The sequence below is a fragment of the Hippopotamus amphibius genome, chromosome 12 (assembly GCF_030028045.1).
Source record: "Hippopotamus amphibius kiboko isolate mHipAmp2 chromosome 12, mHipAmp2.hap2, whole genome shotgun sequence".
Classification (NCBI taxonomy): Eukaryota; Metazoa; Chordata; class Mammalia; order Artiodactyla; family Hippopotamidae; genus Hippopotamus; species Hippopotamus amphibius.
Genome location: NC_080197.1, coordinates 91,408,991 through 91,435,275, shown reverse-complemented (window position 1 = coordinate 91,435,275; position 26,285 = coordinate 91,408,991). Strand labels below are relative to the sequence as shown.

General features: G+C 38.6%; 1 protein-coding gene across 3 annotated transcripts in view; it reads left to right on the top strand.

Annotated features, from left to right (window-relative positions):
- Positions 1-26,285, top strand: part of ANO6 (anoctamin 6) — a 198,685-nt gene that overhangs the window by 93,538 nt on the left and 78,862 nt on the right. For all 3 annotated transcript variants that reach the window (XM_057701117.1, XM_057701116.1, XM_057701115.1), the window contains one exon: positions 18,620-18,748. In XM_057701117.1, coding sequence (XP_057557100.1) covers positions 18,620-18,748 — 129 coding nt within the window. The remainder of the gene's footprint in view (positions 1-18,619; positions 18,749-26,285) is intronic.

The window sequence follows — 26,285 nt, the reverse complement described above, 5'->3', positions numbered from 1 at the left end:
TAAAGAGCTTGAATATGTTTATATAAAGTTTACAAAGGTGACTTAATGTGCAGCCAGGTCTAAGAATAATTGTCTTTGAAAAATCAGATTTGTATTTTTGAAGGAGGTGGTATACAGCTCAGCCTTGATGGGTCCAGATGTCAGAAGGTACTGACATCTGGACCCATCAGGTTTTACAGAAAACAGAACCAGTAGGATACAGAGAGAGAGAGACACACACACACACACACATGTGTACACGTATGTATATATGTATGTGTGTATAGATATACTTATACACATGTGTGTACAGATATGTATATTAATATACACATACAGAGAAATACTTATTAAAGAGATTTATCTCAAGCAATCTGCTCCCGCGATTGTGGGGTCTAATCTGTCGGGCACTGTGACAGGAAGGGCAGGCTGGAAACTCTTGGGCAGGGGCTGACACTGTAGTCGAGAGGTGGAATTTCCTTTTCCCAGAGAAGCCTCAGTTTTTCTCTTAAGGCCAGTCAACTGACTGGATGAGTCCCTTCAGATTATTGAGAATAATTTCCTTTACGTAGAGTCATCTGATTGTAGATGTTAACCACATCTACAAAATACGTTCGCAGCAACTCTTAGATTCGTGTTTGATTGCATAATTGGGAGTTAAAGCCAAGGCAAGGCAGTGTATAACCGAAGCATCCCAGTGGATACACTCCAGGAGAGTGTCCGAATAGCATGACCTAAGCCAATAAATGAAAGTGGAGAAGGGTGAAGTGTGCCCAGTTTGTATGGAGCACAGAGTTGGTCTAGGGGAGTGGGAGGAGATGAAGTTAAAAAGATAGTTTAGGGTGGAATGTAGCAGGTGGGACTAAGGGTTTGGACTTTTGCACTGAAAAGACAAAGCAATGCTGTAGCGACAGCACTTTCTCTGACGATGTTTCCGTCTGTTCTGTGTCTGTGCTGTCCGCTTAGTTAAACGTGGTGGTGGAGACACTTGAAACATGGCTGGTGAGACGGAGGAACTGCATTTGTAATTCTGTTTTATTTTCATTCATGTCAATTACATAGCCCCATGTGGCTAGTAGCTACTGTATTGGACAGTGCAACCAGAGAGAGCTCAGTCCAGCAAGAGTATCCAGGAGGCGTAGGAAGGAGAAACAGAACGCAAGCAGTCGGGTTAGTAGCCTGCTCTGGTAGTCCCGGTGCAGCGTGGGCAGAGGCAGGAAAAGTGGGAAGGAGGGGAGAGAGAGAGAGAGAGAGAGAGAGAAGTAAGGGAGGAGGGGATCAGAGTTTACCCCGTGGTTGGCCACTTCACCATCTTTCCAGCCACTTTGCTAAGTCCCTGCTGTCCCGTCCTCTTCCACCCAAGCCCCTTCCGTCACACGTCCTCAGAGCTCGTCCCAGCTTCTTTCTGCTCACCGTATCTCCTCACACTCACTTCCTCAGCTTTCATCACAAGCTGTATGATAACAACTTCCACGTTTATACTTGTAGCCTTAGATCTCTCCTCTCAACACCAGACCCCTAGTATCAACACTTGGAAATCTTACAGATACGTAGTCTTCCCCTGCTAATCATATTTCTCTTCCAGTTTTCTGAATTTTGGTAAATATAATCTCTGTATATTCTCATCTGCTCAAGCTGGAAACCTGACCCCTTATTTCCAACCTGCTGATGCGGCCTGTCCCTTTCTCCTCGTGTCCGTGGTCTTCCCCCCCGCTCCCGCTGAGAACAGGTTGCCACCTCTCTTCCCTGGCCTCTCCCGTCTCCTCATTCCCGCTTGTGCCACCCGTGATCTACTCTCTGAGCAGTTCCTTTAAAAACAGAGATCACATCAATTCATTTCTTCTGCAGTGTGTAACGGAATTTCTCCCCATTGCTTTAGCTATCATATTACTAAATGTCACAGGATAAAGGGTTAATTAATTTCAGTTGATTTATTTAATAATATTTATCCACTTAATATTTCTATAACCCTGTTAAGCAGGTACAGTTGAGAAATTTCACTGAAATATCCCTCTGGGCATGTAGTCTAGTGAGAGAGACAGACATTAATCAAATAATTACATAAATAATTAGACAATTAAAATTGTGAGAGGTGACATTTAAAGATGAATGTGAGGTACCCTGAGAGAATGTGAGAGGGAGACCTAAGCTACCAGGAAGGTCAGGAAAGGGCTGCGTAAACAGGCATGAGCCATGGAAAGGGTGAGAAGGAGATTCTAGGAAGGGAACTGCAGGTGCAAAGACGGGGAAAATGCTTTACTTTGATGGAACGACGTAGCCATTCAAAACGTTAATGGAATAGAGAAACTGACAGCTGCATCAGGGTAGAATGTGGTCTTCAATATTCTGGACCATCTGGAGCAGCCTTTGGAAACTGACCAGAACGAACCTTTGTAGAACTTGAATAAAATGGCTCTTTTAAACACTTTGACTCGAATGTGTTATCTCAAGTCAGTTCAGCAAGTATCTGCTGGCTTACTTTCCTAGGTGTTATAGGTTAAAAACAGTTTTTTTCCTTCATTATTCAATCCAATTAAAATTATAGTATGTATGTATAAAAATAGATATTATACTATGTATATTGTATCATACTATTACAGTTTATATAAAGCAAAATTAAGAGCCAGAATGAATGCTATAGAACAGCAGTTCTCAACTTTGTATATTCTTACACTTTACACCCTTAATAAAGTATTGACCCTGAAAAGCATTTTTATGTGGATATATCTATCAATATTAGATATTGATAGTATTATAACTTAAAACTGAAAAAATTATTAATTCATTTAAACGTAACCAATAATAAATACTCAGTATACATTAAAATAAGTATTTTATGAAAAGTGACTTTTCTAAAACAAAAAAATTAGAAGGGTGGCATTATTTTATGTATTTTATAGATCTCTTTAAGAGAAGATAGCTGATTCTTCTATTTGCTTTTAACTTCAGTTAAAAATTGCAATATGTTGTTTTGGTTGAAGTCTATGAAGTAGATTCAGCCTTACAGAGATAGGTAGGTAGAAAAGAGGGAAGTATTTTAAAGTCTTTTCAGGCACTTGTCGATATTCTTCTTTGAAACCGCATTAAAACTCAACAAGTGGTAGTTTCTTAAAAGATTGCTTGTGATGTGGAATGCAAAACTATTTCAGTGAACTTCTCTGCGTTAAAAACCTGTCTTGCATCTTTTATGTGCCTGTTGGTCTTCTGCGTTTCCTCTTTGGAAAAATGTGTATTCGGATCTTCTGCCCATTTTTTAATTGGATTGTTTGTTTTTAGATGTTGAGTTGTATGAGCTGTTTCTACATGTTGGATATTAACCCCTTATCAGTCATATCATCTGCAAATACCTTCTCCCATTCGGTAGGTTGTCCTTGTAAAAGCTTTTTACGTTTAAGTAGGCCCCATTAGTTTATTTTTGCTTTCGTTTCCTTTGCTTTAGGAGACAGATCCAAAAAGATACTGCTGTGATTTATGTCACAACGTGTTCTGCCTATGTTTTCCTCTAGGAGTTTTATAGTATCTAGTCTTATGTCTAAGTCTTTAATCCATTTTGAGTTTACTTTTATATGTGGTGTTAGAGAATGTTCTAAATTCATTACTTTACAAGTGGCTGTCCAGGCACATGAAAAAGTGCTCAGCATTGCTAATCATCAGAGACATGCAAATCAAAACCACAGTGAGATACCCCCTCACACCTGTCAGAATGGGTACCAGAAAAAGACCACAAATAGCAAGTGTTGGCAAGGATGTGGGGAAAAGGGAACCCTCCTACACAATTGGTAGGAATGTAAATTGGCGCAGCCACTGTGGAAAACGGTATGGAGGTTTTCAAAAAGCTACCATATAACCCAGCAATTCCACTCCTGGGTATAAATCCGAAAGCAACAGAAACACTAATGTCAAAAGATACATGCACCCCAATGTTCATAGCAGCATTCCTTACAGTTGCTAGGGGGTGGAAGCAGCATGGGTGGACTTGGATTGCATTACGCTAAGTAAAATAAGTCAGACAGAAAGAGACACATACTGTATGATATCAGTCATATGTGGAATCTAAAAAATACAACAAACTAGTGAATAAAACAAAAAAGGAGACTCACAGATACAGAGAACAAACTAGCTGTTACCAGTGAGGAGAGAGATGGAGGTGGGGGGGGAGGGGAATCTGTGTTGCATTTTGATTGAATCTTCACCCAAGCATGATTTTTATCACCTTGGAAAATATTGGTTCATTGAGTTGAGCAGCTCTCACAAATGTCAATCCATTTCATGATACAATATGTAAAAAAAAATACATTTGTTAACACGCCGCCAGTCTCCATTTCATCAATCTCATCAGAAAAGCCATTGAATATTTGGGAAGCTGTTAAGTTCCCAGTGGCAAATACAAGTTGTCTTAAATTGTAATACATACTTGCTTGAAAGCTTGAATTTTATCATTAGTAATAAATATTGATAGTTGTTTTCCTTGAAATGACAGTTTCACTTTGTTCATTTTTGGGCAGATATCTGCCAAATACTCAAGCTTGTATAACTGAATTTTGTGTCAGTTGTCTGTCAGGTAAAAGTGGTGTCTATGAAAGAAACTGGCAACTCAGAGATTTCACTGCACCTTTCCTCAAGACCACCCTCATACTTTGATTTGCAGCGGAAGTGCTTTAGGGGTACTTCCGTTTCTTCACGTAGAATATTAAAAATCCAGGTATTCAAGGGTCAAGATTTAGGAAAGTTAAGTCATTGTTACGGCCTCACCAAGAACATTCCTAAGTGAAGTGCCTTTTTTTTTTTTTTTGCTTCTTTTTTTTAAAACTGCAAGTCGGTGGTGATGAAGAATGTGATAGTGGCTCGTAGAGTTTGGTGCCACTGCTGAGTTGTGCTAAGATGCTGAAAGTCTTACCCACCATTGCCTTTGGGCCATCATTGCAGATGTTAATACAATGAGAAAAAGGAATGACATCTTAGTATTATTATAGAAATGTTTGTGACCTCATGGGCCCCCTGAAAGGGTCTCAGGAATCCCTAGAGGTCCACTGAACATGCCTCCATTGACACAGACAGTAGTCTGGTGAGGGAGAGAGAGCCATGGACCCCGCTGTTAGGAAGGCTGCATGAGAGAAGAACTGAGCTAGACCTCGGAGGAGAATTAAGATTTGGGTAGGTGGGAAAGGAAAAAGGGAAGGGGTTTCAGGAGGGGAAATCATGTGAGCAAAGGAGGAGAGGCCGGCAGCAGCATGATACAGTCAAACACTGATGAGAAAGCATAGTGGGCTTGGAGGGTTAGGCACAGGGAGTGACAGTAAGTAAAATGTGCAGTAAAATCGGATTATGAGGGATCTGAATACCTATCTGAAAATTTTGCACTTTCTCCAGAAAACATGGGGAGAAACTGAAGCTTTTTGAATCCTGTGAGTTGAACGTGTTGATTTAGGAACATCCGTATGTATGTATGTATCAATTTTTTTTAAGATTTATTTTATTATTTATTTGTTTGTTATTTTTGGCTGCATTGGGTCATCGTTGCTGCACAGGGGCTTTCTCTAGTCGTGGAGAGCGGGGGCTGCTCTTCGCTGCAGTGCAAGGGCTTCTCATTGCTGTAGTTTCTCTTGTTGTGGAGCATGGGCTCTAGGCATATGGGCTTCAGTAGTTGTAGCATGTGGGCTCAGTAGTTGTGGTGCACAGGCTTAGTTGCTCCTCGGCATGTGGGATCTTCCCTGACCAGGGCTTGAACCTGTGTCCCCTGCATTGGCAGACAGATTCTAAACCACTGCGCCACTAGGGAAGCCCTATATGTATAAATTGAATTGGCACACGGGACAACTGGATGTAAAGAGACGGACAGGGATATTGTAATCCAATTAGTGAAGGTCAAGAACACAGGCTAGGGTGATGGCAGTAGATGAAACAGTGAAATGCAGACTAATTGCTTCAAAGGTAGAAGCAATATGAGAACTGGAGACAAAAAAGTCAAAGGTTACCAGCATATTATATTTTATAACCCCAGTTTCTTGCCAAGGACATTGTCTGTTAGGGCGGTGGACAGAAACTGGGTGTTTCTGTATAAGATCTCACATGAAACTTTTTCCTCCCCCCAAAATCAGAATGCTTCCTTTTTTCTGATAACAAGAACTGTATCATTGAACACATTTCCTTTCTGCCGTGCTGCCAGGAGGCCTTGTGCCAATGTCATGTTAAAATCACAGTTACATTGTCACAATGGTTAGTGCATTGCTTCCTCCTACTTTTGCTGGCCCTGATTCTCTATCTCTATTTATTTTTTACTGAGGTATAGTTTTTTTTTTAAGAAGTTGAATATTTTATTATTAAACTGTTTCTTAATTTCCTGCAAGCCTGTTGTTTCACTGTGTAAAAACAGCACCAGTACACACAGTATATTGCCAAATTAGGATAGCAGTGTTCTTCATCAGACACTATACAACTAACAAACTTTTCTACACTGCCAGTTATCTCCAGTGGGAAGATCGTTGCGTGTTTTGACCCAAATCTAGCGGTGGCTGTAAGCAAGTTACAATATTGTATAAGGTTTAAGATAACAGTGTTATACTTGAATTACATATTTTTTATAGCTAGTTTTACTGCAGATAATTTCAGGAATTCTGAATATTATAACTGGAGCCTTGCCTGAAAATCATAGGGTGCTGTGAACAAGATGCATAGCGTTTATCGAAGTCATTAGGAAGGTAAGGGGTATTTTCTTCAGGAAATATTGTTGCAAAGTAGTTTCTTTTGCTAAAGGTTGCTTTTTAATAATCTTTCCACCACTAATTTAAGACACCTATGCCAGATTAGGTTGTTTCAAACTGATTTATTTAGGGATTCCACGTTCACGCAATAGATTTTATGTTTTTTTCATAAGCTTCTTCACTCAATAGTTCATCTAGTTCTGAAGGGTCACCAAGTGTCATCTTGACCAGTCAGTCGTCTTCATGACAAGATTTGTTGACAAGTCCTGGATTTTCTGCTAGAGCTTCATTGACTTCAGTTACTTCTCCTGATAGAGCAGAATAGTGTTCACTAGCAGCTTTCACACTTTCCAAAGCACCAGATTCCTCTCGTTTGTTCAATTTTGTCCTGACTACAGGCAGACTGCAGTCAACAACATCTCCCAAAGCTTCCTGTGCAACATTGCTGGTTCCCGGTATTCCAACACTGTTTTCTGTTGTTACCCGTTCATGTTTGTCTGTGAATTTACGAACCGGTAGCAAAGCGGTGCCCACGTGCAGCTCCCAGGGGCTCAGCCCCCTGCCCCCAGGGCAGGGCATGTGGCCCGCACGATCCACACCGCTTACAATGCCATGTTTGCTTGAGGCATAGTTAGTGTACAGTATTATATAAGTTACAGGTGTGCACAGGTGTACACTGCAGTGAGTCACAATTTATAAAGGTTATACTCCATTTATAGTTATTATAAAATATCGGCTATATTCCCTGTGTTGTACAATGTATTCTTGTAGCTTATTTATTTTATACATATTTTAAATATGTATAAGTACATATTTAAATATACATTAAATAATGTAATAAGTATACATTATTTTAAACATAATAGTTTATACCTCTTAATCCCCTACCCTTATCTTGCCCCCTCTCCTTCTCTTTCCCCATTAGTAACCACTAGTTTATTCTCTGTATCTGTGAGTCTGTTTCTTTTTTGTTATATTCACTAGTTTGCTGTATTTTTAGATTCCACATGTAAGTGATATCATACAATGTTGGTCTTTGTCTGACTTATTTCACTTAGCATGATACCTTCCGAGTCTATCCATGCTGTTACAAATGGCAAAATTTCTTTTTTTAAATCTCTATCTCTACTTATAATTCATTAATCTTATTATTTTCATTCTGTTTGATGCCAGATGTCATAAGACCTCTTTTGAAAGAGATTAGGAGAAGGGGAATAATATATTAACACATACCAAATTTTATTCATTTCTGGGATGGGGCCCTTTGCTTCAGTCACAGTTTACTCAGAACCTGAAAAAAGCTAAAAAGCCTCTGACATCCAAAACCAAAACACCAAGACTTAATTTCAAAGAATCTCAACAGATTCAGGTAATCTGGTTGCCCAATTCAAGGCAAATATAGGCAGTAAATAAAAGGGTAGTGGAATACCTATTAAAGACTGGTAAACTGATAACAAAAAAAGTTAAAATCTGAGTGATGGCAGAGAGAAAAAGCAAGATGCAGGTGACAGTTTCTAATGATTAAAAAGTAGGTGAATGCACTTAACACAGCTAGTTATCAGTAAAGAACTGTTTCATGTTAAAATAGAGAACACCAAAAGCTCACATTTATTGAGCTTTTACTATGTTCTAGGCTCTGTGCTGTTGCTTTACATGCATCATCTCACTTAATCTTCACAATAACCCTGCATTTCTTTCTATGATTTCCACCTTCTTGCAGGTAAATAAATTTAAAGAGAGAAAAAAATATATACAAAGGCACATAGCTAGTTGTAAGTGGCAGAGTTATGATTTGAATCCAGCTCTGCCCATGTTCTTTATTCTTATTTTGGGCTCCCATCATTTTTACCTCCCTGGTAGTAGTAGTAGTGGTGGTAGTGGTGGTGATGGTGGTAGTAATAGTAGTAGTAGTAGTTGTTTGGGCTCCCATCATTTTTACTTCCCTAATAGTAGTAGTAGTAGCAATAGTAGTAGGAGTAGGAGTAGTGGTGGTGGTGGTAGTGGTAATGTTCCGTGTCCTCTCTTTAAAAAAAAAAAATATGTACTATGTCTGAGAAAATTTTGAGCACAAAAAGATTGAAGTAACTTTTTAATTGGCATAAAGTTCATCTGAAAAATCATTTCCTCAGAGCACTTTATTTCTTGAAAATTCACAATAATTGATGGGAGGAAGATTTTGTAAGGCGTTATTTATTATCTGTAGTCAGTTTAAAACATTTTTTGTGCCACTGTTTTAAATGAGTCATTTGGTTTTTCTAACTTTGTTTTGGAAGCATCTCTGCATCCCCGTTTTGATACTAGAAAGGACAGCCATTCTTGTAAACGGCTTCTTGAGTTACAGGAGCAAAAGTAACATCTTTACAAAGCATTAACCAACTGATAGGAGTTGTCACATTCCTTTGCTTTGCTGGGCACTAGATGATGCTCTGATTTGTTTTTCTTCCTCTTCCTTTGAATGGGGTTGCAAACATCAATTCCCAGAGCAGTGGTCTGAGAAGATTATGGCCAAGGCACACATGGGACATTACAGTCCAAGAGGAGAGTCGCAGTTGGTGACAGGATGCTTGTGCTGCAAACCCCAAGCAGCTGAAAATAACTCAGATCAGTTCTTAGACTGGAAGTGGAAACCTCCTGTGAAAGATGGAGAGCTCTCTGGGAATGATGGATTGTAACTTTGAGGGAGTCTGAAGAAGAAGATACCCAGGAACCCAGTGAGGAGCTGGACACTCGTTGCCTTAGTTACACCCTCAGTTATACCTTATGTATCTTCTTCAGCTCAACAGTCTGAAGGGCAGTATCCTTGAAACTCCCTTTTCTGTTTATTCTCAGATCATAATCACATTTTGTGAGACTGGCTTTCATTCAAAAGCATGAAATCTCAGGGACTGGTAACCCGGGACCCATGCAACTCGGGTGACTGAGGAGAGGGGGCAGTTCACAGCTGTGGATTTGGTGAATGGGCACTACCAGTTAATACTTTTGAGTCATAACCACCTAATTTTCCAAGAACTGAACATAGATATGCTGCTGAAATAAGATTGATTAAGAGGAACAAGAGGTAAGTGAAGGGAAACCTATGGTTATGAAGTCCAGCTACATTACTGTTCCTTAAGTCTAAGGATCTTAAAATTGTAGATAGGATAGTGTGAAAGTCAATTAAGTCATGAAGGATTTGGTTGTAGCAGTATGATTTTGGCTCTAATTGATTCCCGAATATGAGATCGAGAGCTATTTCTTAAAGATCAAAATACATCATTTAGGATAACTGTTTTGCCTGCGTGGAGAACCTACTACATATTCTTCCTCAGGAGGTGATACAAACTGAAAATGCTAATAGGTTCAAAAAAGTTTAAGGTAAATGGATTGATGTTTAAATCTATAATGGAATATTGAAACAAAACAAGGCACTTTGGGGGTATCAAAACCTTAAGAGGTCAGCCTCTGGGAGGGTAATCATTCTCTCACAAATGTCTTCTTGCACCATGTGTCTTGTTTCATCACACCCATAACTTTATCATTCCTGACTTTATTGGGGATACCTTACAGCTTAATCTCGCCCACATTTCTTTCACCAGCATTACCACTACCAGGTGAGAACAGTGCGGACAGATGATGGCTTCTTCTAGAAGAGGGAAAGTAAGAAAACAACCACGATAGGCCTTTTCACATTTTTCCTTTCCTTTCCTTGTTCCTCTTCTTTTCTGCACGTCACCTTTAAAAAGGTTAAATGACAGCTTTAAAAATGGTGGACCACCTGGAAAACAGGAAAGCAGAGCAAGTTTGAAGTCATGCTAATGTAAATCCCAATCCCAACTCTAACTGTTGGTTTAATAAAAGGTTCACTCAGAGTCCTTCCTCTCTGAGACAGCTCCTAAGCATCTTACCTCAATAGAAAGCGTATTATCTGCCCTGGTTACTTAACTTCTTTTAAGGAAGCTTTATTTTAAAGTTCATTTCAAAGTTCTGTTTTCATATTTCCTCTAGCCCGGTTCACAAATTTTAAGAATATAATAATGTTTCCCTTAGCCTTGGCACCGGCTAGAGGGAAATAGTTAACAAAAGTTATGCCTGAGGCGTTATGCCTCCCCCCTCCCCCTGCATTTGAAATGTGATGTTCTAATAATGGAACTCTGGAGTTTAACACAGGCAAAGGGAAACAGAGGCAAAATGCATATACCAGATCGGGAAGCTGTTGACATGTGAACATTCCCTGATGAGCATAACAACAAAAAAAAAGAAGCAGCAGCAGCAACAGCATTTTCATGGCACAATCTAATATTATTTATAAATAAGTTACATCAATTTCTGATGGGAAATGACCGAAAATAGCCAGTTCCACTATTTGGAAACTACTTATAGCCATTTACAGATATAAAATAGCAAGACTGTTTTTTAAGAATTTGTATATCAGTTTTTAACTTGCAGCAGAAATCATTTATAAATTAAGTGAGCAGTCAGTTTTATATATTCTAAAGAAATATGAGTCAAAATATATACTGATATTTGGTAGTTACAAAGGGGGCATGTAAACCGTAATGAAAAGTATATCCAGGGGGCAGTGACCTTCTCAAGCTAGTATCACACATTCCAGTTAAATGTCTATATTTCAGGAAACGTGCCAGCATTGTTGAGCCCCGAGCTGGCAGAAAGTGCCCTAGAGTATTTCTCTCTTTAACTTTTGGGAAATAACCGTATGGGCTGCTTCTTTATTACCATTCACCCACGTGCTCATTTGCCAGTATGGTCTTTAGAATCTCATGAGTAAAAACCAAGAGAATCTGCTGAAAAGGGATCAAATAATGAGATAGTTCAGTTAGGTCAAGAATAGTAATTGGCACTTCAGAAAAGCAGTAATTCAGTTGTGCAGTACCAATAAAAATAGTAGCGCTCTCTAATTGAAAGGTGCAAATTAAAAAAAATTTTTTTGAGTATCATGGGAAAAGTGAAAATGAGTGAAATCCAGTGAGGGAAAGGCACTTTCATACTCTGCTGGAGGAAGTGTTCATTTTCAGAAATGTTTTGGATAACAGTTTAGTAACGTGTATATCAAAAAAACCTCTAAAAGGCCAGGTCCCCTAAAATCTGCTGCTAGAATTTAGCCTAAGAAAACAATAATTAAACATGTGCACAGATACACTTCTTGCAGCAGTGTTTATAAAAGCAACAAATTGGAAATGACTTATATGTTCATCAGTGGGGCAACTGTTTAAATGGTATTGCAGCTATTAAACATGACGGTGCAGAGATTTATATCAAGCTAGAAAAACGGCTGTGATGGGTGTTTTCAGAACAGTCTGTATAGTATGGTGTTATTTTAGTAAATGTGCTTGTGTCTGTGGGAGAGACAGATCCAAAATATTAAGAAGCTCAGCTCCTCTCAAGGAGATAGGATTACGTGTGACTTTTACTTATTCGTTTATGCTTCTCTATATCTTCAGAATTTTTTTTTGTATTGAGTATATATTACTTTCATCATCAGAAAAAAAAAGGTAATTTTTTTTTCCTAAGGAAAAAGCAAACCACGCACCTGCTAAATGCAAAGGCTCAGCAGAGAACTCGGGGTGAACAAGAGCTGGCCACTGGCTTCAGAAATCAATAGTGTGTTTAACAGAGTGAGGAAGGAGACAGTGTGATTTGTGCACATATCATTCTGGGTCACTCCTGAGTTTACCCTGATTGCCGCAGAGCCACCAACAAGGGATATTCTTGAACTCTCTAACAGACTTGGAGCCCTCACTTCTAGATACACCTCCTCCTTGAATGAGCAGCTTTTTCACTGCACTTCTTTCCCATCAATACATTCTGGAATGTCCCACCAAAAACACGCTCACGCATCCTCCCAACATGCCATTGGCTGAGCTGACTTCCTGCATGGCTCCCTTGTGCATCCATGTGCTTCTCATCCCTGTTACTAACGTGTTACTTCCTTTTCTCCCACCCCTGCTTCTCACAATACTAATCTTTCCACCTTCAGCATTCAGCCTTCCGTGCCTGCCGTTCTTGGCACTTTTCTTTGTACTTTGCATTTTCTCACTACCAAGTTTTCTTACAGTCTGAGGAGGAATAAAAATTGAGTCTTTGCTATCCTTTGCAGTAATTTTGCACAATTGTATAAAGAAAAAAAAAAAAGGCCCACCATTTCTCATGCCTTGAATCTGCCTGGACTATGCTACAGCTAGGGAAAACACCAGAATATATCTCACTTATAACTGCATGGCATATAAATAAATTTTCATTATGTCCTGTGTTTCATGGGATCTAAATATTTACGTAAAGGCTTTTGCTTCTAAATATTTGTCTCCCTAAAACTTGCCATATGCAGGGAATCAAGGTTTACTGAAAAGTAAAAAATCCTAGACTTTCACTTTAGTTTTCTACTATAATTAAAGTTTGTTTTATTCTGTTATGTTCTTCTTAGAATTAACTATTTTGTTTTGCTAGCCTTAAAGACTGCAGAGAGCCATGTGTGTTTTCCACATTCACATATCAGTTGATTTTTGATTGAGTGTTTTGATATTGTTTATTTTTCATAGTGTAGTTCCTCGACTATCATTTTTAGACAATAAGACTTTCTTGTGTCCTGCTTTCTGCAGAGCTTGAGACCATTAATCTAAATAAGCCTGGAATACTCTCTAATCTCATAGTAAATGACAACCCTATCAAGGCAGGAATAGACTATTTAGAAATTCTCTAGAATTTTTTAATCTGATACAATCAGATAATATCATTTGATGTCCAAGGCAAGTTTCCAACATCCTTACACATAAGCGAGAGTTTGAGCAAAGATCCCAACCTGATTGCTTTGTATCCAGATCTTGGACAAGTCATTTAAATTCTACATTTTAAACTCTAGGAGTAGATGCCTCTGTTGTGAAATGGGACTGACAATCTTGGTTTTGCAGGGTTTATTTGAGGACACATTTTGTTTCTCTGAGGACATTTGAGAAGTGTGAGGTTGGACACATGTTGAGTGGCAGGTTATTTCCTGGACTCACCAAGTGCTGATGCCAGGGGTTCCAGGAGGGTGCTTAGTGAGATGGGCTGCTCATCTCTAACTGACCTAAATGCCACGGAGCAGTTACACCCAGGCAGCTGTTTCCCCGGTCCCCTCCTTCCCCAGCACTTCTTTCTCCACCCAGAAGACAAGCCTCGGCGTCATGTACCCATCGTGACCCTTCATGTACCTGAAGCATCCTGTTCGTGGAGAATTCCAATGCCCTTCATGTACCCGAAGCATCCTGTTCGTATAGAAGTCCAATGCCTTATTGCACTCCAAGATTACTTACGAGAAGTTTTCCTACCAAGTAATTTCAGTCGTCTCTTGGTATTCTCAGGGGATTGGTTTCAGGACCCCTGCAAATACCAAAATCTTTGAACGCTCAAGTCCCTTATACAAAATGGCGAGTATTTGTATATAACCAGTGCACATCCTCCCATGTCCTTTGATCACCTCTAGATTACTTATAACACCTAGTACAATGTAAAGGCTATGTAAATAGTTGTGAAAACAGTGTAAATGTCGTGTGAATAATTGTGGGCACATGGCAAATTCAAGCTTTGCTCTTTTTTTTTTTTTTTGCTGCATTGTGTCTTCGTTGCTACACGGGGGCTTTCTCTAGTTGTGGTGAGTGGGGGCTACTCTTCGTTGCAGTGCTCAGACTTCTCATTGTGGTGGCTTCTCTTGTTGCAGAGCTCGGGCTCTGGGTGCATGAGCTTCAGTAGTTGCAGCATGCAGGCTCAGCAGTTGTGGCACATGGGCCCTAGAGCGCAGAGGCTTCGGTAGTTGCCGTGCGTGGGCTCAATAGTTGCGGGCTCTAGTGTGCTCAGGCTTCAGTAGTTGTGGCACACAGGCTCAGTAATTGTGGCGGCATGGGCTTAGTTGCTCCACAGCATGTGGGATCATCCCAGACCAAGGGATGGAACCCGTGTCCCCTGTATTGGCAGGCAGATTCTTAACCACTGTGCCACCAGGGAAGTCCTCAAGCATTGCTTTTTGGAACTTTCTGGATTTTTTTTTTCAGTCTGAGGTTGGTTGAATCCACAGATTCTGGCAGAATAATTTTGCTGCTTTCATTTGTATCCTGATTTGGTTAAAAAGGGAGTCTTTTGTTGAAGGGGATGCCCTACAAATAAAAGGAGGAAAGAAGCCAGCTGAGAGGAGGGAGACCTGGAAAACATCACTTGGGTGCATCACACCCGACCTTTCTTATTCCCTCTTTCCTACACTACTCTGCCAGGCGCTTATTTCTCAGATCTCCTCTTGCTCAGACCAAGCATGTCTTCTCTTCTTCCCAAGTGTGAAATGTCGAAGCCAGCAGCCAAAAACAGTGGTGGTTGGGTCACTCTTCTGCAGTGGTTGGGCAGCATTGGTTTTGTTTATTTTGATATGATGACAAATGAACATGGATAGTCTTTTTAACTACTGAAGTCTTTAAGTGTAGCTTTGGGTCAGATTTCTGAAAATCAGTAAATGAATGCAAAATTGGCAGAATCTAGCATCCTCAGGACCACAGAGGGCAATGGCTGTGAACATATAAAACATATTATGGACTCCAGGAAGAAAGAAGTATTAACAACTAAAGACTGTTTACTTTCTTGGCATTAAAAGACATTTGCCTAAAACCCTCAGGGTAATAGTAAGTTACTCTGATGAGTGTAAGAATTAATGTCTCCTAGCTGGAAAGGCAGTAGTCATATATAAGCTCTGATCTCTAAAATGATTTGACCTGTTAAGTTTTATTATTTATTTATGTATTTATAAAGTATTTTATTTATTTTTGTTTCTGGCTGTGTTGGATCTTAGCTGCAGCACAGGGGCTCTTTGCTGTGGCACATGGGCTTTTCTCTGTGGCATGTAGGCGTGTGTGTGGATTTTTCTTTTCTCTAGTTGTGGCACGTGGCTCTGGAGCATGTGGGCTCTGTAGTTGTGTGCGGGCTCTAGAGTGCATGGGCTCTGTAGTTTGCAGCACTCGCGAGCTCTCTAGTTGTGGCCCAAGGGCTCAGTAGTTGTGGCATGCGGGCTTCACTGCCCTGCAGCATGTGGTATCTTAATTTCCTGAACAGGGATCAAACCTGTGTTCTCTGCATTGCAAGATGGATTCTTTACCACTGGACCACCAGGGAAGTCCCTGACCTGATAAATATTAAACCATCTCTTAAAGTGTTTTTAAATTTAAGCTGCTGAACAGGAAAGATTGGGTTTCAGGGATTTTTTGTATTTCATCTTGGTGCCATTTGACTTGGTAGAAGAGACTAAAGATCAGATTTTGAGTATATGTTGAGAAGTCAGGACTAGAGCTCTCCATCTCTGAATAATCAGTCATTGTAAAGAAGATTACCAATATTTATCCTAGAAAACTATAAAGACTTTACTTCAAAACTTTAGAAGGGTTGTTTTGCGTTTTTTTGTTTGTTTGTTTGTTTGCTTGTTTGTTTGTTTTGTCATTTCAATACCTGTTGGATGAGTCAGGCCTGTGGTGGAACTTATAACTGCAAAATCAAAAAAATCCAACCTTTTTTTTTGAACAGCATAGTTTTGTTCATAGATCGGTCTTTTTTTTAAATTTGGGCCCGTTCCCTTGTTTGTTAGATATTCTTTCCAGCACAGCATTTTGTTTCTTCCTTCTTCCCAGTTGCCTAGTGGAATGTTTTCTGCCAAGAGATGGGAAACCTGGATTTCACAGCAGTACAAAGTTGGCACTCTTTCCCCGGCATTGCATTCTAATAATACCATATCAGAGTCTGACCTAGTTATTTCACACAGACAGCTCTTGCCAAGCCAGTGGGGTTTTCCTTCAACAAAGGGCCATGGTCTTCTATCACACAGGAGAGACATGCGTGCAGACCAGATTATCTGGGAGCTGGCTGCCAGCCTGAGCAAGGGCCACGCGGGGAGGAATGCCTGGAGCCATGTGCAGATGTGGTTCTCATTCCAGGCCTCATTCTTCAGAACTTGACTTCAGTGATCTCCTGCTAGATGCCACCAAAGAAAGGCAGCAGAATTTGGGCTGCAGAGAACAAGCTGCTTTTGTACACGTTTCAGATGTCTGTAGTGATGACCCTACCCTACTTCCTCTTTGCCTCATAGTTTTTTCCTCTACACATAGTTTTCCTCTAGCAACTGCCCAGGTTGTCACGAATAGTAACATCTTCATTGAAAGGAAGAGAAATTGAAGAGAGGGGCCCCAAGGACTCCATGACTGAAATGAAAACGACAGGCCTCAGCATTTTTATATAGCTTTTTTTTAAATGTATTTTTAAATTATTTATTTATTTTTTTATTGACGTATAGTTGATTTACAATGTTGTGTTAGTTTCAGGTGTACAGCACAGTGATTCAGTGATACACACACACACACATATATATATACACATATATTCTTTTTCAGATTCTTTTCACTTATAGGTTATTACAAAATAGTGAGTATAGTTCCTTGTGCTATACAGCGGGCCCTTGTTGGTTATCTCTTTTATATATAGTATTGTGTATATCTTAATCCCAAACTCCTAATTTATCCCCCCCTACCCTTTCCCCTTTGGTAACCATAAGGTTGTTTTCTATGTCCTGTATAGTTATAAATGCTCTGAAAGTTTATTGATGTGTCTGTCTTTCTGGCCCCTCAGCATCCTGGCTGGGAAAGGTCTCAGGCCAAGTCACACTGTTCATGATGAGGATCCCTGCGGATAAATGCGACTGTGGTGAAGGCGCTAGGAGTTAGATTAGGTGGGCAGCATGCATTCTGGACGTGAAATAACTTGCTAAAGGGAAGGAGCTGCGAATACTGTTAATAACCTTCCACTGCTCTGTGGTGGAGAAAGAGGAAAGGAAAGACAAGTATCAGGCTGTATACATTTAGCAAAATATACATCGTCTCAAAAGTGTGAAGAAAACAAGAAAATGGTGGTGGTAAAATAAGGTGATTTGTGTACTACTAACTGATGCTGAATGCAGAGAAGAATTAATCACATCTAATGATTAAGTGGTTCCACCAAAACTGTAAAATTCAACCTTCTCATGAATTTTTAATGGAAAAAAAAAAAAAAGAAAAATTGAAAGGTATTATTTGTCAGTTAAAAAGTATTCTGATTCTTAAACAACAAAATTCACACAAGCATCCTGACCAGCCTTGTGAGAAACACAAACTCAAGTCTTTCCTTCGAGCAAATTAAAACAATTCTATCCAAATCCATCTGGTAGTAGAGGTTGTTTTCAACTATATTAGGTCTGTGTTCTGCCATTATGAATTTGTGTTTATACCAGAAGGCTTTTAAGCTCTAAACTAAAGGCTTATTTATTTGTTCTTGTTGCAGGGATTTTTGTTTGTTTGTTTGTTTTTTGCCAGGAGTGAGGGGTTATCTTGTGTGGATTTGGGCACAAATACCAATGACCACTGTATCTTTTGTTTGTATCAAAGCATTTTCTGGCATTTGTTTAAGGTTATAAAATGATACTTTCTGTAAAGTAATGAGGCTCAGAGAGAAGTCATGAAAGTTGATGAAAAGGTTAGAAATTATGGCATAGGTAGGATGAGATTTTCATAAACAGTGTTTTGTCTTAGATTTTCTTCTCTTGTTAAATGAACTTCGGTCTTTCAGATAGGCATCTCTGGTTACTGTGTTCACTTCCAAACTTGATACTCCTTTGCTTGTTCAGGTGGGAATAATGCTGGGATAATTGTGTTACGTTCATAATGCTGATATTTTCCTATACATTTGTAGAATAATGCCAATCTGTTCAATTCAAGGACTTCTTTTCACCAAGAACAACTATGCTTTTAAAGATCATAGTGTCCATGCCCTTTTGGTCGAGTACCTAGTAATGGATGTATTTCTCTTTCTCTGTAAACATACTGATGTACCTATTAGAACTAGAAAATAAAGACTTATAAACCAGCACTTTCAAAAAACTATATTAAAATTTATTTTTCTATTCCACACAGGAAGAATTTAATGGAAAACCTGACTCCCTCTTTTTTAATGACGGTCAGCGAAGAATTGACTTTGTTCTAGTGTATGAAGATGAAAGTAAAAAAGAGACCAATAAAAAGGGTTCAAATGAAAAACAAAGGGTAAGTTTCTTATCCTATTTTCCTTTCTCTTTATTCCTAATAATATTGTGAAATGAAAAAAAAAATAAAGTGCTATTTTTATGTAAGCAATGAAGTGAAACTGGTGTTTGAAATATCATACAACAAACATACCTTCGTACTTTCTCTGTTCATCATTTCCTCAAGGCATGGTAACAGAATTTTTTTTTTTAAGTTTTTAAAGTTTGAAACAGAAGCTTCCTCAGGCTCTTAAGCTGAAGGCAGACTTTCTTCCAAGCGATTGCACTTGCTTTCTGTAGGAGGGATTTGCATTAAAAGCACACTTGGCTATTTACAGCTAGGTGTGAAGGGAAGCTAATGATTCGTAATGACAGCAGGTGAAATGACAGCCAGCATTCAGGGTGTGCTCACTCATGGGTGGTACATGTACTTTGCATGCATTTTGTTCTCAGAACAACCTGTGAGGTGCCTTTTGTTTTCATACCATTCTAGATGACAAACTTGACCCTTAGAGAGGTTAAATGATTGCCCAAGGTCATGGACTCTAGTGCAAGAACCGGTGGAGCTATGGTTCAGACTCTTGCCTTGAATCTCAAGCCTTTGCTCTCCCACTTTCCATCTCCTCCCTCCCTTCCCTTTCATTCATTGCCATTCAGGCTGTTCCTTGCCTTTCCTTTGAGTCAAGCACTTTCAGGTAACAGGGCCATCTTTATCTCAAGATATTAAGCCATTTAGGAGGCTAGGGTTATAACAAGGGTTATAACAACTTTCTGGAACTTTTTTACCTGAACCCAAAATGCATTAGACTAAAACAGGACCAAAAAAAGCATACATGTAAGTGTCACTTTTACCCACTTTGAAAATCACTTCCTCATTCTTTGTTTTTTCTCACCTTTGTGCTGTTATACACACACAACTCTTTTGTCCCTCTCTGGACTTTCTCTCTGAAATACATCCTTAAATCTATTGATTTCTGTCTGTTCTTTCCAACCAAGGATGAAACCTGCTTAAAATGAAGCAATCAGTCCTGTTTTATTTTGTTTTTTTTTTTGTTTGTTTTGGAAAGGGTATGTTTGGAGGCTTGTATTTGCATAGTGTCACAGAATGAGCCCAGGCTTTGGAAACTGACATTCAAATTCTGATTCTGCCACTGTATTATTTGGAATAATTCTAGTTGAGGTGACACTAGCTTTGAATTATAGTGGCTTAATAAAAGTTTACCTATTGCTCATGTCAGTCAAATGTGGCATCCCTGCATGGCACAGTGGTTTGAGGGGGTACAGGCAGGGCTTTGTTCCTTGCAGTCATTTAGGAACCCAGGCTGACAACAGAGGCTTTGCATATTCAATGGGTAGTTTCTAAGATCATCCGGGGCATCAGTAAATGGTAAATGGTATGAGAGAGAGGATGAAGAAAGTATTCATGCTTCTTTACCTCTTTGGGCCGGAACTGACTCTGTCAGTTGTGTTCACATTCTGTTGGTCAGAACTCTGGAAGGTGGGAAGCATAGATTCCGGCCAGACAGCCGTTTCTCGGTAGGAACTGCATGCTGTGGAATGTGAGTTTTTGGTGGACAGTGGCTTGTCTTTGCCGCAGCTACCAACTGGCTGTGTGACTTGGATGAATTTTCTTATCAGTATCGTATTTTATTATTATTTTTTAGATGCCTGTTATTTTTATATTTTGACATCTCTGAAGTCAGGGTACATTTTAAAAAAAGGTGTATCATAATTTCATTGGCTGAATTTTTTCTTATTGGTACATAAAATATTGGCTCACTCTACAACCAATGACATCTTAGATTTAGGAAAATGGAAATCCCAATACCTAGTCCAGAGGATTATGGTTAGGATTAAATAAAATAGGATTAAGTTAAATAATTACATAAATTTTCAGCGCATATTAGATAATAGATGTTCATTCTTATGCCTTCTCTTTTATTTGGGGTTTTTTAAATTGTGCTAGTATGAAAAGGCATCACTCTCCTATTATTATATAATTTTTTCACTAGAGGAAACTAGCTTAGAGTATTTTATTATTTTCCTGTGGACACTAAAATATCTTCTGCACAATCATGATCACCATCATCAAATATTTATTAGGCATCGGTATGCCACTGGAAAGGAATTGAGCACTATGTAAGGCAAGTTAAACAAACCTAATCCATTAAAGTATAGAGGAAACAGTTCTAGTTTTAGACAAGAGCTTCTGTGCCATGGTAAAGGAGCCCTAGAGCCTCTTACATGATCCATAAGGTCTGTATTTGCTTTACACACAGCAACTCTCATAAATCAAGAGAAAAAAAAACAAATCACCATTAATTTTGGCAATTCCTGAACTCGTGAATTGATATACCATGATGTTGGCTTTTATAAGCTGTGCTTTGAAGTGTTTTGAGTCTCTATTTATACATATTACTTAATTTAGAATTCAAAGCTCAGCTTTGGAACCACATTTTTATTAATTGGAAAATCATTTGCGTGTTCCATCATACTCCCTATCAGGACATAATTAGGATTTAAGACAATGCCAAGGAAAGGCAATTTCAAAGTTCTCTTTTCTTTGAGAAGGAAGAAAATTATATCTAAATCATACTGATTTCCTAAAACAATACCAAGGTTGACTTTTCCAGGGGCTGATCTAAAAAGTCTTGTTAGGGTTTCCTAGGTGGTGCAGTGGTTAAGAATCCACCTGCCAATGCAGGGAACACGGGTTCAATCCCTGCTCCAGGAAGATCCCACATGCTACGGAGCAACTAAGCCCGTGCACCACAACTATTGAGCCTGTGCTTTAGAGCCCATGAGCCACAACTGTTGAACCCACGTGCCACAGCTACTGAAGCCCATGCGCCTAGAGCCCATGCTCTGCAACAAGAGAAGCCACGGCAATGAGGAGCCCACGCACCACAATGAAGAGTAGCACCCACTCACCGCAACCAAAGAAAGCTCGTGCACAGCAAAATAAAAAAAGACGCAGCACAGCCAATTAAATAAATAAATTAATTAATTAATTAATTTTAAAAAACCCAAAAAAACAAAAACAACAACAACAACCAAAGAAATAGCCCAGAGATAAGAGCGTTTCTGAATTAGGTAATTTATTGGCTAAATGAGGTCATCAGGAATTGAGGTTCGTTTCATCCTTCCGCCTTGCCATCCTCAAATGTTGGCTGTTCTTAAACTGTCTTCACTTTGTTTCATGAGGTTTGCTGCGTTTCCAGACATCCAGAGGCAGAAAGAGAGAATGCCCTTTCCCATGGTCCTTTTGGAGGGAAAAGAAAGCTCCCCTAGAAGGGCAGACTTCCTTTTACTGTCGATTGTCTATCGCAGGTCTATTCCTAAACCAGCTACTGGCAAGATGAATGGAATTACCATCATTGGCATAGACTCATCAAGACTAATCTTTCATCTCTTGAATCACCTGATCACCCGGTAGCTGAAAAACCATCAGGCTTTTCTTAGTAATAAAGAAGGGAGAATTGCTGTTGAATAGGCAGCCAGCAACGTCTGGCACAGCACATGATTAAATATATCTAAGTAGGTTTGATCTATATTGTGAAGAGCAAAAATGTTTTAAATAAGATGAATTTCCGTGTATTTCTCCAGCTCCTCCTGCTCAGTTTTGTTAGTGATGCTTCTTTCTTGCATTTCCTTTATCTAGGACTGCTAACAAGTGGCAGAACTGATCTATTGTGAATTTTGTCTGGCACTTGGCCTCCCTCCAGACAGATGTGTTTATGACGAAGTGATGGTATAATGCAGATGATGGTAGAGAGGATAGAAAGGTCTAGGTAGCACAAAAACCGTAGATGACGAAGTGATGGTATAATGCAGATGATGGTAGAGAGGATAGAAAGGTCTAGGTAGCACAAAAACCGTAGAAGCAATCCTGAATGTGTCATTATTTACTGATATTTACTTTTTTATCAGCAGAACCCATTTCTAAAAGTTGATGGAAATTTTATTTCCTTGAAGTTGATGAAAAGTTTATATATGGGTTAAACTTATAAGTATACAAACTTATACAATACAAACTTATATAATACAAACTTACAAGTTTGTATTGTAACTCTGACCTTGAGAATCCTTTAGTGGATCTGGCCAGTGGAGACTACAGAATAAGAAATTTTCCCAAAAAATGAGTGATTGAATTAAATGATATCCAGACTTTCAAATTATGTGAGACAACTGACTAATTGTTTACAGATCCTTTGAGCTTTTAAAACTGTTTTCCATTAAAACTGTTTTCCATTGTTTTAGGTGAGTTATCATGAAGCTGAAACTGTTTACCTAGAAGCTAGATGAGATCTCTTTGGAAGTGGTTAAAAGTTCATCAAAAGTTCTAATATGATGAACACAAATACATCACTCCATTTACTGAGGTTTTATATACTTTAGTAAAGTTTTATAATCATATCTATGAGGATCTTATACATTTTATTAACTTATTAAATTTTTGTTGCTGTTGTCAGACACATTTTAAATTACAATTTGTGATTTATTATCGTGTGTGTTAGAAAAGAAGTCTGTTGATTTTTTGTAAGTTCTATCTGGCCACCTTGGTAAACTTTTTAGTTCTAATAGTTTCTAATGCTTGTTTTAAGTTTTCTCAAAAGAAGACCACTTTGTCTACAAATGACAGTTTTGCTGTACCTGTCTTTATACTTCATTCTTTTTCTTGTCCAAGTGATATGGCTAAGACCTCCTGAATAAAACCAGTAACACATAGTAGTCACCACTGTATTCCTGATTTCAGTGAGAAGATGGTTCTAAAATTTCACCATTAAATATCACATTTCCCATAAATTTTTGGTAGTTTTCTTTTAAAAAGTTAAAAGTGTTCCCTTCTAGTCCTAGATTGCTATGAGTTTTTATAATTGGGTTTTTAAATTTATTAAATGCTTTTTTTTTCTTATCAAGGTATCATACCGCTTTATTTATCAGTAATTCATTTTTTAAAATTTATTTTTATTGGTTGCGTTGGGTGTTCATTGCTACATGCGGGCTTCCTCTAGTTGTGGAGAACGGGGGCTCCTCTTCGTTACGGTGCCCTGCCTTCTCTTTGCAGTGGCTTCTCTTGTTGCAGAGCACGGGTTCTAGGTGCGCGGGCTTCAGTAGTTGTGGCACGCAAGCTCAGTATTTGTGGTGCATGGGCTTTGTTGCTCTGTGGCGTGTGGGATCTTCCCAGACCAGGGCTCAAACCTGTGTCCATCAGCATTGGCTGACGGATTCTTAACCACTGCACCACCAGGGAAGTCCCTTATCAGTAATTCTTACGTGCGATAAGTATATGATTATTTGTGGCTAATAAGATAACTAACAGCACAGATAACTCAGACATCATTCATTATTGGCTTTAACATGCAGTGTGTCATTTTTATAGTCATTAGCCTCCTGTTTATGCTAATACTACATTAACATAGTTTATTTATAATTCATTAAAAAGTATTTGAGGTCACTTACAGAACATACCAAAAATAAAAGTAATTAGATGAGGAAATCAATGTGACAGAAATGTAAAAGCCAGAAAAATAAAATGAAGCCATGTGTCAAAGTAATAAACAATGATGTATTATAAACCATAAGGTCCTATTCAGAAGTTAAGAATTCAGCTGCAAATTTGCCTCTGAGTTTCCTAGTAGCCAAAGAAAATAAAGGATGTTATCAATGCCATGGTTTAAAGTTTCAACACAATAGAAACAAAACTGGTTGTTCAAAAGGAATATAATCTTTCTGGTCCAAAGATTCCCCACAAAGAAATTTATCCCATGGAGACTCCTAAAGGGGATGGCACAATTGAGTCAACTTCACATTGCCATACATTCTCCAAATTGAAGAAATAATGAGATGGCAGAAGGGGATTATGAAGAATCAGAATAACATAAAACATTTCCTGGAAATGACATATTTGCCACAAATAGTCCGTGAAAAATATTAGGCTAGGTTAAGTGATATTGGCAACCAGTGTTGGGTGGTTTCACCTTCTCAGATAACTTTTGGTAGATGTTCTGTCTTTTGTCTTCAGATATGAAATCAGGTTTAGCTTCAACTCCTTAACATTTTAGACTAAATCTGGGTGCTTTTTATATTTTTATCTCCTTCCTTTACACCCAACTTGTTTAAGATTGTAGGTTTAAAGGATAAATTAAATTAGAATCAGTTTCAAATTACAGCTACAAAATGTGTTGCTGGTATAAGCAGTTTGGTTTTATTTTTGAGTACTTAGCGCAGAAGCAGTGAATCCAAATCTTGCTTTTTATTTCCAAAATGGGAAGTGTCCTTGGGCCCAATTCTTAAAAAAAGACAAAGAAGACAGTGAAATCCTGAAAAGTAAAGTCCGATTATTCCATTTCATCTCAGAAAGGTGTGGAGAAGAGACAGCCCTTTTCCTGATTGATCCTTCTGAATTAGTTTTGAATGAAGAAGCTGTCATTTGCCCTGGTCCCAACAGTCACCTGTGTCTCACTTTTTTAAAGGGTCATCTGTAAAAGGGTAAAGTTTGGGAAAAAACAACTATACCGAATTTTCATACAAAACAGAATTAAAGGGGATAAATAATCACAAAAGAATAGCTGCTTATGTGCACAGAAAAGATGTCCTAAAAAAATAGTATTTCTTAAACTTGTCTGCTGATGAGTCCTCTGCTTTGCTTGTTAAAACTAGATTATCCAGGCCCCATCCTGTATGTACTGTGCCAGAATCTCCAGGAGAGGGGCCCTAGAATCTGCATTTTAAGCAGGTGTTCCACGTTGTTCATATAAGCTGGTAGGTTAGTTTGGAAAACACTGCCCTGAAGCATTTACAGTGGTTATCTTAGCAGTGGATTGATAATAGGTGATTTTTTTTCTCCTTCTTGGAAAATTTCTAAGTTACCATTTGTTTATTTATTTTTGTAATTACAGCAAAAATGTTAATTTAAAAAGAAAAGTTGGAAATAAACTTCAGCTAAATATTCACTTCCTTTCTATGCTTATCATTTAAGATGCTCGTCTGTTTTCTGTCCCCTCGTGGACATACGTTACCTACTTGAGTAAATACCTCGTCAGATCAGTCCACTAATGTTGAGTGTTTTATCACCAACATGTGGATTTAAATTAAGTCCCGATTAAATAATTTATTCCTGCTTACTAAACCTTCTTTTGGACATGATATATGACTAATAAGAAGCACTTTGAGTAATTAGAGAGTAATTTTTTTGCACAAATTAAGTACCTTTGCGTTATTTCTCATCCATCTTTGTAGGTGTAACAAAGATTGGCAAGTTGAAAAATACAACAGCACCGTCAGTATTTTGCCTAACAAAGCTGGAAGAATATTTGAAATTAATCTATTCATATATTTCATTAATCCCAACTGATTTATGCTGATTTATTATGACAGTGTATTCAGTAATCTTACTTCTCAGACATTGCAAACCCTGCTTTTTATGCATGAAAGCTGGGCAACATAAAGAAAATGGTAAAAATTGGTGTTTAAAATCAGTATTATTACTATATAATTCACAAGCAAGTTCTTCCCAACAATGACTTTATTAAGCCCAATGAGATATGTAATCTCAG